Below are 15,395 nucleotides of genomic sequence, written 5' to 3' on the forward strand. Positions count from 1 at the left end.
GCCATTCTGATTGCTGATGTGTCTGTTCAGCAAACACAGAACCAGCTCTTTAACATGAGAGGTGAATTTTGCCTGACCACGCTCCCAGTCTGGGTCTGTGACAGGAATCAGAGCCAGAACAAAGATACTGGTTTCCAGCAGCTGGAAATGGCCTTACTCAGACAACCACATTTGACAAACTGACCTTTTAGTAACTATGGGGTCTGGGTCTCTATTTACTGAACTTACTGTATGTGAGTTGTACTGTGCTTGGGTGAAAGTGTGCTTAGAAAAGAGTTGTGTTTAAGCAGCTGGAATTGCTGTGGCCTGTCTGAATGGAAAAGCACAATGTCCAGTTGCACAGGACCCACTGTGGTTGTCTGGGGGAGCATGTAACATCTTTAAAGTCTATTTAATTTACCTCTCCATTGTTTTGAAGGGGAGATTTATCCTACTTGTATTTTCTAGTTGCTGAATACTGTTGTACAGGAAGTCTTTGCATCAGTACTGGTTGCAGCTAGAAGACAGGAGGAGCCACAAGCATCTAGTAAGTGCTGTGCAGTCTGGAGAGCCCTGCCCCAGGCTGGGGAGAACTAGTGGTGGAGGAAGGGCTAAAGGTCTCCAGGCGGGAGGGGACAGGAAGGCAGCCTGCCCTGGTGTACAAGGCTCCGCTGTCTGCTTCCTGCTGCAGTGCAGGGGATGTTTTGTCAGTGAGCTCCACAACACACTGTCAGGATGACCCAAAAGAATTGTCAGGAAGAACTGAAAGATGCCCGTGGCCATGAGGGATCTGATTCTTTTCTGTGCTCCCATCAGTGGGCACTTGGGCTGTGGCAAGATTGCTGAGCTGCAGGGACTAGTCTTGCCACCTGCTTTGTTTTTCTTGACCTTAACAGCTTGAATGCTTTTTGCTCTTTGTGGGTGCCCAGCAAACACCTCCAATTTGCTCCAAATCCACATGCTGAAACTAATGCTGCTTTTAATGCCTTAAATCACATTTTGAGTTAACTTCGTATTTCCCTGGCAATTCTCTGTTCTATCCCCAAAATGCTGCTTTGGTTGGCAAGTATTGTAAACAGGCATGGATATTGGCAGGTGAGACAGGAGGGTCCTGGGATTTTGCTGTATTTTCTTCTTCCCAGTCCTTGGAAGAAGCTGCTATGGAAGGGTCATGCTGCTATTCTCACTCTGCAGCTAAGGAACCACTCCCTGACCCACTTAGCTAAGCTTTAAAGCAGTCTTGGAGCCACACAGCCACAGTGAATCCTGGGGGCAAAGCAGAAGGGGAGCAGCTGAAATCAGACACATCCCAAGCTCCAGTGGGACCAGTGACATGGGATCTGAGCATTACCTGTTCTCCAGGCATCTGCTCAGCCTGTGCACGTGTGTGCCAGTCCCTCTTCCACACCGAGCCTGGAACCAGCATGCTGCTGTCCCCACACTGACTGCTCTGTCACTGAAGAGAGGGGTGAACACAAGAACGAGACAAACTGGAGGTAGGAATTCAGTTGGTGTAGTTAAGATCAGTTTATTTTCTTCAGCTTTCTTCACAGGAAACATCACAAAAGTGCTTTACAGAGTTCAATACCATTCCTTTAACGTGGGACATAAAGGGCAACAAGGGGTGTGTGCACTGCACAGTTTGAAGCTGTCATCTGCAGAAGCCATGCGAGGTAAACCAGGGTAAAAAAAATCTACTGCCAAAACAATGGAGTTCAGGTTTGGAGCTTAAATTATAACTCTAAACTATATATATAAACATACAGGCACCATTCGGTTCCTGTGTTAACTGTGGGGGCCACACAGGGATTCTCAGATCATATTGTACTCAGCTTTGGCTCAAGCAGTTTCTGCTGTGCTCGGGGGGCTCCCAGCCACCCCTTTTCCCAACTAGATGGTATTGTTTGTTCTTTTGCACTACAGTAAGCACTCAAATGGCTTTATCTTCCTTTCTTTAGGTTCAGTCTGGTGGTGAGACATTCTGGTACACTGCTGAAAGCAAAGTCAGTTTCCTATTTTTTCAGTTACAGAGACTATTCTTCAGTCATCTCTTCATTAAAAAAATAAAGGCTTTAGGCCAGACCCTGATATCCAGGTACGCCAGTTTTGTTTGAGCTAGCATGTTACCAGTCATGCAACCCTACTCCTTCTCATAGTTGAACTGTGCTGTACTGTGACCAGTGCTTCCTGCCTTCATTTTGCTCTTTCCATGGGAATTAGGCTCCTGTGTAGCCTTCCAGGGTCTAGGTTTAAATTGCCCATGGAGACCACATTTACTTGCTAAGCAGTTTTGCAACAGATGGAGCCATGTTTTGATGCTGGGAGCCCGGACTGAAGAAATACAGCATGATCAAGACTCAGGTTTTGCTTACAGAGCTTTCTAAATGGTGAATTTCTACAGTGGTGAATAATTCAGGTACCTGACTAGAAAACTTTGGCATGGTAATAATGTAGATGAACGAAATGAGGGAATGCTCTGGGGTGAAAAAAGGTCAAATCAGGAGATTTTTGCTGGGCTGTGAGTTGTAGAAAAAAACCCAAACCAACCAAAACCAGCAGCAGAGCCAATTGTCTAGAACACACTGTTATGCCAGTTCACAAAGCCAGTTTGCCTTCTACCTAATTCCCAGATTAAAGACATTGCACACTCAGAGAACCAACTAGTCAGTCCTGAAGGTCACGGGGTGGGTAGTAGGTAACAGGATTTACAGTGGCAAAACATGGCTTTGATGAGTGTAGCAGCAGAGAGGAGTCTTTCATACCCTGTCCCACACACACAAAGTACTGCACTAACAGCTCTCAGTTACTCCTTATCTGCTCTGTTCCCCCTCATCCCCTCAGAATTAACTCACACCTCAGCTCCAATTTGCCAGCTTTATAAACACCAGCAGCCACAATTGCTTTTGACAGAATACTGGTAGTGGTGGAACAGAACACCGGACACTTTGCATGAAAAATCCAAGGTATGTTCTTCATACTACTCGTCTTTATTAGAACTGAGCTGCAGCTGTTGTATATGATGCTGTATTCTGGTATTGAGACAGTGCAGCTCTCAAGTGGCAGGCTGTGCATTCCAACAGGCTTGACTCTTCCCTCGTGACATCCCCTTTGTATTTATAAATATAGCATTGCTGGTAGATGCAGTCAGCACTTAACAACTGAACCTTCTTTACAGCTGTACCATCTTTAAAGTACAAGATGAGAATGTGAAGAGATGAAACAAACCACAAAGACTAAGCCTGTCATCCAGTGTTGCACTCATCTCCATCTCAACTCCTGTAATCTAATTTCAAAGTCCAGTTAAATACTACAACAGGTATGTTCAGCTAAGTGTGGCTGAGCCCAGCTGATTGCTGCTCAGAGACCAAGTAATACATTTGCTTCATCTCTGCCACAAACATGGAGCAGAATAACCCAGAAACTTAAAGCAAGCTTGCTATGGGGCTTATTCATTGCGTTCCTTTCCAGCTGCTGTATCTAGACTTCAAGTGAGAAGATCTCAAATCAAGTTTTAATGAAACTGAGCTCATGTGACACAAATAACTCCACTGAAACCAAAGAAGGTAAGCTCTGGGAGATCAAACTCAGACTGTTTGTTTCTCAATAGATTTGTTCTTTTATCATCAGCCTGTTTTACAATTTGAATCATTTTGTTGTGGTTGTACATACTCTGAAAGAGGTACAGGGTAAGTTATTTGTTTTAATGGAAAAAGAAGCTTGTGATGACAGTTTTCTGGAGGCAAATTACTTGAAGTAGTTTTAACTTGGTTACTTAAGTGCTATAACTGAGCTAGGTAAAAACTCAATACATGAGACAAGAAATAGAACAGAAAAGGTCAGACTGAGTAAAAGTTGGTAAGAGCATGCCATGTGCTAACAACTGGTAGGGAGAGTGGGTTATACACATGAAACTGAAGACTGAAGTACATCGGATGGCAAGAATCAATGCCCATAGAAAGTTGTTAGGTTTGTCAGCACTGGTGAAGGGGGTGAGTGCCAGGGGATGCTAAATCCCTCTGTAAAGTTGGCATTTCAGTGGTGAGAGAAAAGAAACCCAAGGCAGTGAACACTGGAAGGGCTTCAAACTGCTCATACATGCTCTGGTGGATTCTGAGTTGTGATCTTTCAAAGGGACGATCTAGGCATCACTGTAGACAGCTGGATGAAGACATCTGCTCAATGTGTAATTGCAGTCAAGAAAGCGAGTAAGGTGTTAGGCTGTATTAAAGACAGATTAATATGGAAAAACATTACAGCACGTATTTCTCTTAAAGAGCCTCAATGAGTATTTGCTGCTTCATCAGCATCTTTAAAAGTGACAGATTAGGAAAGTATAGGGAGGAAAGTGGTAAGAGAATGGCAGAAGCAGCTCTTTGTAGCTGAAAGACATCAAGACCAAAGTCATTTGTTTAATAAAAGGGAAAAAGGATAGATGATCTACACCTTTATTCTCTTCCCCACCATACAGCAGGATATTTATCTCAGTCATTTTAAGCCACCTACAACTCTCTTGACCTCAATGTCACCCATCATCAAGTATTCCAAAAAGCTCCCTGTGTTATTCTTTAATGCTTGTAATTCAGCGACTTCAACGTTTCCTCTGAAGCAACTGCAGCAATGTGTTGAAATTTAGCAGTAATCATTTCTGACAGAGCATTGTCATGGTTGATGCAGAGGAACAACTGTCTTAGAGGTGCTGCAGTGAGAAAAACATTAGGAAGAGAAAATAGCTGCCAGGCCTCACCTCTGGTCAGTCCCCACCAGAGCTGCAGTCTCTCTGCATGTATGCCATCATCATGTTCTCTGCTTCTCCAGTGGAGACCCGCTGTAAAAGCTGAGCAATGCGCCTTGATCTCACCATTACAGCAGACAAGGGTCTCTAGTATTCCTAACAATCATTTCTTCACGTTCCTTCAGCTGCAGTTAACTGATAAACAGGAGATAAGTGGATAGGGTCATCACCACCTCTGTATTTATACACCTTCCTCTCCTGCCTGCCCCTGTCAGCTCTGCCTTCTGAGCATTTCTTTATCCCTTTGACAGAGGCCTCCCCATGGGCAACTGTGTCCTTTTGTTTTATTTCCTCATCTTTTTCCTCCACAGCCTGCCTCAGTACCAGCCTTTAACGTTTCAAAGTTAAGATTACTGTCTCTCCCCAATTTCCATTGTACCTGTATGCTGCTTCAACATGGGAAAGGATAAAGAGCAGGACAATCGTGTGTTTACAGTGAAAGATGAAAACTACTTTCCAATCACAAAACGCCACTTAGTACTGTGACACAAATACATACTTCCAACAGTGAACATTTCTAGTTCACATAATTGGAATAGACTTTAAACCAGCCACGTTATAAGAGATGGCTGTCCACTGTGCACAGGATTTTATTTCAGACATTGGTTTTTATGTGGAATACATGAAATCAATTTTGCCCTATCTTGTAAACCCAAAAAGCCTTATATTAGTATACCATTTGTGTTGCACAGAGAATTAGAGATGAAATACCAGTTAGATGGAGTGCTCAGCCTGAGCCTTTTCCTTACCCATACATACTACGTCTAATTACATAAATGCTTAAATAGAATGTAATTTACATTCTGTAGAAATAAGCCTTTCCCAAAGTAGTACTAAAATACTGTAATGAAAGCTAATATAAAGAGCCTCTAATGAAGGTTTTTAGTCCTCTGCAGCACCTTCCAGCAGTCCCAAACCTTGACAAGGAGCAGCTTTGGCCTCACAACACCCCTGTGAGGTAGGTGGCTGGGGTTTTTTGGTACAGCTGGGGAAACTGAGGCAAAGGGAACCTAAACTGCTTGAAGTCAACAAAGCAGCACAGTGGAAAACCAAGGTCAAATCCCACTCTCCTGGGTCCATGCTCTTGCTACAAAATGGGATGCTTCTCAGTGCATGCAGTGATTTCAGACAATCTTTTCCATTCTGGTATTCCAGCTGAACTCCTTGTTCTGGTGATTCATTAACACTGTTAATTAACATTTCCAATAGTTGTATTCTGGCATAGCAGCCCCTAAGTTACTGAATATAAGCCCCTCGTATACGGACCATTAGAAGATGCTTCACAATAAAAAGAAATGTCTTCACAGCAATTTGAATCAGCATTTCAGCTTTTCATCATGCAGAAGCAAGAAAGGTTTCTTAAAAATGAAACAAGTTTTTTCCTAAGAAGATTGCTGAGCTGTCTTGGAATTTGTCCTTTCTCTGTTCTCTCCACAGGCAACCAGTTAAGACAGCTTTGGACCAATGCAAAACTCTACCTTCTCTCTGGACAGGTATTCCCAATCCTTTTCTTTAAGGGAAAAAAGAAAATGGGATGGCTTCCTTAAGTACTGAACTCCACGTTGCCTCATTTCAGGTCAGATGGATCTGTCACTTGCGAAAGCAGCACTTCTACCCAACCACTTACACTCCACTCCCTGCCTCAGGCTATGCATCTAACACTATCCTTTAGGAAAGCCCCCTTCCCAATCCCTCTCTTACCTCCTGTTCTATTTGCATAATTTCCAGTCTCCCTTATTTAAAAAAGAATAAAAATCTCTTCCTTGCTGTTCAGTTTCACTTCAAACAGAACACAGTAGGACTACACATGGCGTTTCACAAGCCAAACTATAGGTACATGACAGTTACAACTTATCCAAATCAGTATTAGACTCCTCAGCTGTTTTCTGCTGCCATTTCTTCTTCCATCAGCTAAAGCAGGTTCTTGTATGAACCTGAACACAGACAAGCCACCCTTTTAACTTTTTCTTCAGAACTCCTTAGCAAATACCCATCAGATTTCCTCCCCCTTTGTAAATACCTAATTTATCTCTCTGAAATGTAAAGGCATGTTATTATTTTTGTTACATTCCCCAAAAAAGCCCCAGTTTGCCTTCAATTTGTGCAATCAAAAACTGAAAGCAGAGAGGGGACAATTTGGGAACTCAGTTACAGCCAGGTGCTGAAACCTGGATTGTGGCTATTCATAAAGACTGTGAAGTACTCAACGTGGTTTTGATATATTTAGTTTCTTGGGCCTCTGATACAAATTAGTCATGTAAAAGAGGAGGTATTCATTTCTCTGACCATGTCAGTATTGGACAGAATAATGTACTAATAACCTTGTAACTAAGCACCCTTTAAGCACATGAAGCTGTATTAATCTAAAAACCAATCATCCGCTCGTTACTTACAGTATTTGACAGAAAACCCCAAGCAAGTTTAAAACTACTCAACCAGGCTGAACTTAGACAAAAAAAAGAAACCCAACAAGTATTGCAAAAGCTCAGATAAGCAAACTCTAAGATCTGCAGCCCTATCACATTTATATGGTGTTTACCTGACCTAAACAGTGTGTTGTGGTGAAAGAGTTTCTGAGAGCTAGCACATGCAGACACCAAAACACTGGTGTCAGGTCTGTAACACAGTCTGTGCTATTAACAATTCAGCTATTCCCAAGTTTTCAAGAGAGTTACTTTGGACATGACTGGTAAAGGTAATTTCAAAGACAAAACTGAAGGAGCAGGAGATGGTTGCTTTTTGTTGTCAATTCCTCTTTGTTTGTAAGATTAAACATGGCACAGCTAAACCAGGGGCAGCAGGGATCAAAACTAATCCTCTTCTATATTTATCATCACTTCAAGGAAATACAGATGCCAGATTCCTACAGCAGGGATTTGGGAAGTCCAACTTTATTAAAAATGATCTAGGTTTTCGCATTTTAACATTCCTTAAATACAGACTGCATCACTGAGAGTCACAAATCCCAACTGTTCCTTTCCCTTTAGGTACTGGACGTTTAAATGTTCTACCAGCAGGTCGGTAACTTCATGGCTGTGTTTTCATTTTATGTCACAGACTAAGTAAAATGGAACCTTGAAGTTGGAAACTAACAACCAAGCCACCACAAAAGCATGTTACAGGTTCGGAAGGAGCACACAACAGCATTTTACTGACTGGTACCAAGAATCTCATTTCTACAATCCTTCATTTATGGAATGAGCCTTCAAGAAGCATTCTGAAGGAATGACATGGACAGTCTCAGCGTGCTTCGAATGGATGCAACAACAAACCAGGTAAAGTTGGACTTCAGAGTCTCAAAAGCATACTGAGCTTCCACAGAGGGATGACTTCCAAGATTTCAGGCATGCACAACAATTCACTGTTACAGGAAGATACTGACAACTGGTTTTTTGCTAGTTCGTGGCAGCGATATTTAACACAAGGAACAGTTTTCAATAGTTTAACATTCTGTGCTATGGAAATTGCTGTGTTTTCTTTCTTTCCCTTGATGCCTCCAGAAAGAACCTGGAATGAAATGCTTAAGAAAAGCCCCCCAGAGTTGCAGCTCTAGTTATCAGTAGCTGATGGACTCTGATGGCAGCACCCATCCAAGAGGTTTTATGGGTTTATTTCATTCTCTGATTTAGCAGAGCTACTTTCAAGTGAAAAGCAAATCAAAGCTTCATTCACACTCAATTCACAATCTCAATCCAGTCATATAGGGTGGGACTAAGAAGACACTCTGACAGGAAGCAACTAAACTTCTCTGTACAAACAGAAGTTGTATTAGAATGCACTGCTATAAGCTCTTACACACAGCCCACCTGACCATAAGGCTGATTTGACTACCCACTCCATGGCCTGTCCCTTAAGATCCAAATGCTGTGTCTCCTCAGCTGTCATAAGCTAGAACTAAAGGTAAAGATTCATTACACTCCAGACTCCGTATTTCCATTTTATTTGATTTGAAACTGTTACAGGGTTTTCTTGAACTGCCAGAATTCATGCCCAAAACCTCAAAGATGGTACAATGAACAGTCTCATCTACCCTTCATACAGTAGACTAAAACTCAGTTCATTGGTGATCCCAATCCCTTTAGAGCATCAAGAAAAGTGTTTTAAGCTTTCATGTTTCTACCACATCAAGCAACGTGTCCGTTTACCATGAATTCCACAGAAATCTTTAGTGACAAATCAACAGTTTTGCTGGCAACAACATATTTTCAAGGAAGATACATGGCTCAGAGTCCAAGGTATTGGTATGAGTCTTTCTGTGAGGTTTTGTTTCCAAATGAACTCTCCAACTTTAAGGATAGTCTCTTGAGCCCTCTTTAATAGCAGCTTCTAGCAGAAGTTTTAGAGACAGGTAACTCTGCAAGGGCAAGGCCAGTTTTAGTCTGTGCACAAAAGACTCAGGTGAAGCCCCAGCCCCACTGAAGTCAACAGCAAAATTCCCATTGGCCTCAAGCAGATTTAAAGAAAGTCAGCAGTCAAAAGGGAACCCAATGAGGCGATTCCTGCACTAACCTCATCTTCTGCACATACACACAACTACCACACGAGCCAACAAGTTTTGTTTTGTTCCCTGGTTTTTCTTGCCATTGGCAACTCCTATAGATGTTGGGTCTAGTTTTTGGCATTTACTCTGAGAGACCTCAACACTGGAGCATGCCACTATTTTACTTCATTTTGCTTCTGGTATAAGAATTCAGAGAAGAGAAAAGCAGTTACAGCAGGACACTTTCGGTACTTGACAGGTTTGGTTCATCAAATCAGTGTTGGGGGCAGTGTCCTAAATTCTTAGTGTATCAGTGCCATTTTGCCTACTTCCACTCAATTAAATCAAAGATGAAAACAACTGGAAGAAGTCACTGCCTTCCATTAGTACTAAACTTCCCAACTTTGAATAAACAGCATTTGAGTTTTACATAGAGGATTTATGCCTCAAAGAGCCTGCATGCTTCACAGAAGTAGCCAAACAAATAAGGCTTACCAGCTCTAGTTATCCCTCTGCATACTATATTATTCTGGTTATCAAGTAACCATTACCCTTCAACAAACCACTTTTTAATAGAGGAGAAGTTTTTATCTAGTACCACTACTGCCACGTATCTCATTTTTAAAAGCCAAATTCTTTACTTAAAGAGTCTGGATACCTCTGTGTAAAAAAACCTCTTAATGCTGCAGGGTAGGAAAGACAAACCTCATGACAAAAGCCAAAATAAACCCTATTTCACTACAACATCTCATCATTACTTAAATATACCGCAATTTGATATCAGAAACAAGGCAGGCATTTGTGGAGAACAGGAAAAATAAGATGCTTCAACAGACAACTGTGAAAATGGCTAATGCAAACAGACCATTCAAACCCATTGTTCCCCCAATCTGATAGTGAGTTTTAATTTGTTTTGCAGTTACTTCAGTACAGCTATCTAAAAAGGTAAACAAACTACAGCTCTGTTATACTTGGGTAGCATGAGTGGTATTGGTACGCTCCAGAAGTCTCTAGTAGGCTATGGCTACACATGACAGGATTCCTCAGAAGGGGAACAGAATATGTTTGTCATTTAAGGTCACTTAAATCTTTGTTATAGCAAATTGGAACCAAATGGCTGACTTCTGCAGGATTTCTGACAGGAATCCAGTAGAGCTGGTTTCAAGTTTCAGATGGCCACTAAAACAGCTGTAACCTTCTCTTCCAGAAGTTGTGATCCACATGGTGTCCACAATGAGTGCAGCAAGTCTGAGGTAGTCAACCTTTACGAAGGCTCAGTATCTGAACATAAAAAGATTTTGAAATGACCACTGGCTGAAGGTATCTTTCTGAGCAATTAAAGAACACTGATGACTCTTGTTCAATCATTTACATTTAATCTGCCCCATTTCCAATGGAGAAGTTGTAACATATAACGCTTCCATAGCGGAGGAGAACCAAGCACTTACGTCAAAAGTAGTCTGCACTTGCTGCAGTAGATCCAGCAGAAATAAGGTGGCATGTTCATCATAGCCGTTAGCTGTAGTTTAGTTACCTTAGTAGAAGGGTTACCAAAAAAGCATTCCTTAATTGTAATGTGTATGCAGCTCTACTGATCCCCAAGCACAGCATACTGGTTGTCTAGCTGAAGTTTAAGTGCCTGTTTTTTTGACACCTCATCCCTACCTCTAGTTTTGTGTTTTACTACTTCAAAGCTCTTCTCCATTTCTTTATCCCTAAGGGAAAATAAATGTAATCAGTAAATATCTTATCACTAGCTTGTGAATTGTGAATTTCTAGTCTACTTCCACCCCAGCCCAACAAAACCATTAAGAACACAGAACACTTAAGGTCTAAAGTTTTAACACAACAGCCAAGCATTCCCAAGCAAAACTTGTAAAACCTTATCTCCAGAATAAGCTCATCACCCACTACAATTCAGATCACATTCCAAGTTTCAGTATTAACATTCTCAAAAGTAACTTTCAGTGCATTTATGAAAAATAGGTTTTAAAAGGCAGCAGTCTATCTCTAGAATGCTCGCTCAGAATTTCCTCTTAGCTCAATTTCCACCCCTCAAACCCTAAAGGAGCAATGACAGCACAGCTCATTTGCCAAGCAGACAAAGCCACACAAAGAAAACAAAAAGGGAAAAAAGAAGAAAACAACCCCAAAAAACCCAGAAGAAACAAAAGAACCCAAGTGTACTGGCCTAGCTATATCTTCTGTAGGGAATAAGGCTGCGAAAAGATGAAGACTCTAAAGCAGGGTGAGACTGCAAGTCTTCAGCACCATGAAAAGAAAACCCTTCAGCAAACTCTGGGAGCTCATCATTGTAAACCACAGCTCCAACAGCAGGTTTATTGATTTATATTGGTATTAAATCCCATTCCTCCATTTAAGAAGGAATCTTATTCATCTTCACAGCTCTAATAAGAAGGCAGTGTGCTCGAGACACCCTACTCATGCCTACTGATGCTAGTAACACAGAGCCTCACCGTGGCTAGTATCCCAGGGAACCAGATGCTATCACTGCTACAGCAATATTCTGCTTTAGGAAAACCCTTAAGATAAGGGAACGGGCAGTCTTGTTTGGCTATTTCACTGGGCTGTGTCCTATGACAATTATTTAATGGGAAGCCCTTCCTAGAGTTGGAAAATCCTGTTTCCCATAAATAATTTCTTAGTTATTTCTTTCCTCTCTTGACTGATTTAGGCTTAAGCTATAAACCGAAGCAAGACCTTAGAGAAGGCAGTTAAAATGCATCTTATAGGGATGTACTTACCTTCGACTGTCTATGAGCTTGGCGATGGACTGCAGTGATGGGAACTGCGTATCACTATAGATTTCTGGTGGTCCTTGCTGTGCTCTCCGTGGCCTGCCACCCTCCCGGGCACCAGGAGGCCTGTACACACCACCAGTCTGAACTGGTTCAGGGGCTTCTGTAACTGGGTATTAAGAACAAGATTTAGACAAGAGAAGTTTGCCTTCATATCTGGAAAACACCACCAAAAAAAAACAAAACACAAATGATAAAGAGAAAAGACAGGTATGTTTTTGCGCTTTTAAAAGCTCTGACATCAGGTGTCACCTGATTTAAACTATACTTAGTAGTCAAGATGTGGCTTCAGTGTATTGCCTCACAAAGTTCAAGGAACCAAAAGCGATGATGAGGACTTCACGTTTCTTATCCGCTATTTATTAGCAGCTTATATTTAAAACTAGAGATGCAAACACATAATTATGTATTGGCTGAATCTTACTTCAAGCACCTCTCCAGATGCAGAAGAGAATTCCCAAACAGTTCATATTTAACGTAACAATCTACAATGAAGTAACTCATTAATTTTATCTCCTTGCTTGCAGAAACAAGAGAAAACACATCAGCCCACTTTGCAATGAGTTTCTCCATGGAAGAGAACAGCCTGAACTCGGATCACATCCAAGTAATTTATCTCCACTGAAGTCCTATCCCAGTTAAAGAGTCAATTTTACAATGTCATGCTCTCTGTGCCCTAGAGCAGATTTGAAAAGCGTCCTACCAGCTACAGAACCCTACCCAAGAACTGCCATCCACACAGCCGATAGTGGCTGAACATCCACTTGACTGTCAAAGCAGTATTTCTGGATCAACAGAAATGCTTCCAACAGGTATTTTGCAGATAGCAAAGCACAGAGATCACTTTCAGCCAAAACAAAAAACCCTTCCGCTTGTGTTTTCTTAAAGTACCTGACAATGCTATCAGTTCAGTTCCTCAGATCCCTTTACAAGAAAACTCCACTTCCTAGTATGTCAACCAAGCCACTGGTATGTTAGAACATGCCTGAATAGGAACTGTTCCATGAGCCCTACTCTCTGAGGAGCTTCATTCCACCCAACATGCTTCTGGTTGGAAAAAGCAACAACTCTTGAGTTAAATTTACCAACTGGTTCGACGACAGGTGCCGGCGCAGGAGCTGACTTGTTCCAAGGACCAGATGATCTGTCTACACCACCACCACCAGTCTCCTCCCAGTGGTCACCGTGCTCTTCTCTTTTTTCACTTTCATCATCATCTTTTTCATCTTCTTTTTCACTAAAAAAGAGCAATGATAAGTAGCCTTTTACACACAGAGGTTTAAGACTCGCCAAAGACTACACTATCACCACAGACAAGATTTCACAGCTGCTGCACTGAAGATACTGGATTTAACCAGACTACATCAGTCCTGTAACCACTGCACTGGTACTTGCACCTGAACAGCTTTTGGTACACTGCTACATAACTTGGCAAATTAGAAGAAAAAAAGTTCTTAAAGAAGAATTCAAACTGTACTAAGTGACCCAAATAAACTTATTTCTTATTTTGTGCTTCAAGTTACTTAACAAGACAGTCAAGCATTTGGACATGAGGAGAAGCTAAGGAAGGAAAGCGCTACAAGTCCTGCTTTCATGAAATGCTTTACTCAAGAGGAAGAAATTGTGGAAAAATATAGTGACAGAAAGCAAGTCCTGAGCTCCCCTTCCCTATAACCACAACCAAGAAACATTCCTATTGCCCATACCAAGGCAATCTACAAACCAAGTCAGTGCTGTTTGGTTGGGTTTTTAAAAGAGGGAATCAGAAAAACCACAGACAGAATTACCCCAGTTTTTAAAGAGAAATACTCTGAAAAAAACTATTTTAGTTAGACTATTCTTTTTTTGCTCAGAAATAGTCAAAAGACTCCAAATAAGCTGCTAAACAAAGCTGCTTCAGAAAGATGTGTGGTGTAATGGGATAAAGGTACAGGGGGAGGCTATAGAAAAACCAAAGCCACTCATGTACATCGCAGCACCAAAGTGGGAATACAGAAGTTATAATACACTCATCATGATTGGATAAGTTTTCTTTAAAAGTAATCAGAGAACAGTTAAAAATACCTATAATTGCTGAAAATTAAATGGCCTTTTATTGTCCAAACACAGTAAAAATCACAGTAAGCTGGACCAAGAACTTAAACACATCACTATCCTATTTTAAACTCCAGTCAAAGGCAGATGCCTATAGGCTAGCTACAGCAGAGCAAGCACACACATCCCACTCCCACCACAGACTCCATGGCTTATTTTCAGCAAAGAGATCTCCAGAGCTGGATAATTTATAACCTCCAGTGGGCTGCTCTTCCATTTACTTCTCCACTCTTCCCTTGAACCTACTGAGTAGTTATAAAATTCTCTGGCAGAAGCTTCCATGCGCCTGAGAATGTGCCACAGCACCAAAAGCATCCGGAATGCAAACAGTACCAAGAGGCAGTGAAGCAGCAGCCCAGTTGTCACGTGTCTGTTGAGACATGTGATTAGCCACTTCAATGGCATGGCACAGGATTGGGTTTTTTGACATAAAAATGCAATGGCTCAGGAATTCACTCCCCAAACTGAGATGCTGAATGGACTGAGTCAGCTACCCTTACAGCAGTCCAATGATTCAGTGGGAATTACTGTCTTGCACTCCTCCCTCAGGAAAATTCCTACTTCACTATCTTCACAGAGGGCAATGTTAAGCATTTGTAATAAAACTCTGAACCCCAACCAAACCAAACAAACCTGGAGAATCCACAGAGATACAGAAAATAAAGAGAATGTTGTCAGAGAACAGTCAAACCTCAGCAAAATTCTGCACTAGCAGAAACATATCAGACCTCTGTTTAACTGGACTCCCGGAAGGCAGCTCTGAAGAACATAGTTTTTAGGCAGAGGTAATGATTATACTGGAGAGAAGAATTAACAAGAGAAGTAGTACCTTATTTGCATGGACTGAACTCTAAGACCACTATAATCAATTTCTTCCTTTTGCTCAAACTCCTTCCAATCATCTTCTTCCTGTAAGACAAGAGAAATACAAGTTAACTTCTTTACACTGAGAGTAGAAGACTGTAACTAAGGTAACTAAGATAATAAAAAGAAAACTAAGGGTGAAGGTGCAGTTCCATGGGAAACCGATCTATCTGCGCCACTGCCAACTGGGAAGGAATTCCACTCCCTCCTCCCCTCACTTACCATATGTGATGCACTTGTGAGCTGACTAACTCACTGCCACAGCTAAGAGATGCCCCAGCAAAAACAGTTGTTCAAGTGAAAGAAAACCACATCATGTCAGTAAAAATCCAGTGGGAAGTCACAGGGCAGCACAGGACCAGGAAAA

General features: G+C 41.7%; 1 protein-coding gene across 7 annotated transcripts; it reads right to left on the bottom strand.

Moving 5' to 3' along the window:
* Positions 1–1,491: 1,491 nt before the first annotated feature.
* CDV3 (CDV3 homolog) lies at positions 1,492–15,148 on the bottom strand. Of its 7 annotated transcripts, none has more exons than XR_009965458.1 (5): positions 14,994–15,148; positions 13,156–13,307; positions 12,017–12,179; positions 3,858–4,197; positions 1,492–3,820 (listed from the first exon to the last, which is right to left on the bottom strand). XR_009965458.1 is itself a non-coding variant. In XM_062621892.1 (4 exons), the coding sequence occupies exons 1-4, from the start codon at positions 15,002–15,004 to the stop codon at positions 4,173–4,175; spliced, it is 351 nt and encodes a 116-aa protein (XP_062477876.1). In that variant the 5' UTR covers positions 15,005–15,148; the 3' UTR covers positions 1,492–4,172. The 7 variants fall into 7 exon arrangements, 4 of the variants coding, with proteins under 4 accessions (XP_062477876.1, XP_062477879.1, XP_062477875.1 ...); XR_009965459.1 differs by lacking the exons at positions 1,492–3,820; positions 3,858–4,197 and adding exons at positions 8,696–10,532; positions 10,700–10,785; XR_009965457.1 differs by lacking the exons at positions 1,492–3,820; positions 3,858–4,197 and adding exons at positions 8,696–10,532; positions 10,700–10,966.
* Positions 15,149–15,395: the final 247 nt, after the last annotated feature.

Source organism: Pezoporus occidentalis, unplaced genomic scaffold (assembly GCF_034315485.1).
Source record: "Pezoporus occidentalis ecotype Australia unplaced genomic scaffold, CSIRO_AGI_Poc_V1 ctg235, whole genome shotgun sequence".
Lineage (NCBI taxonomy): Eukaryota > Metazoa > Chordata > Aves > Psittaciformes > Psittacidae > Pezoporus > Pezoporus occidentalis.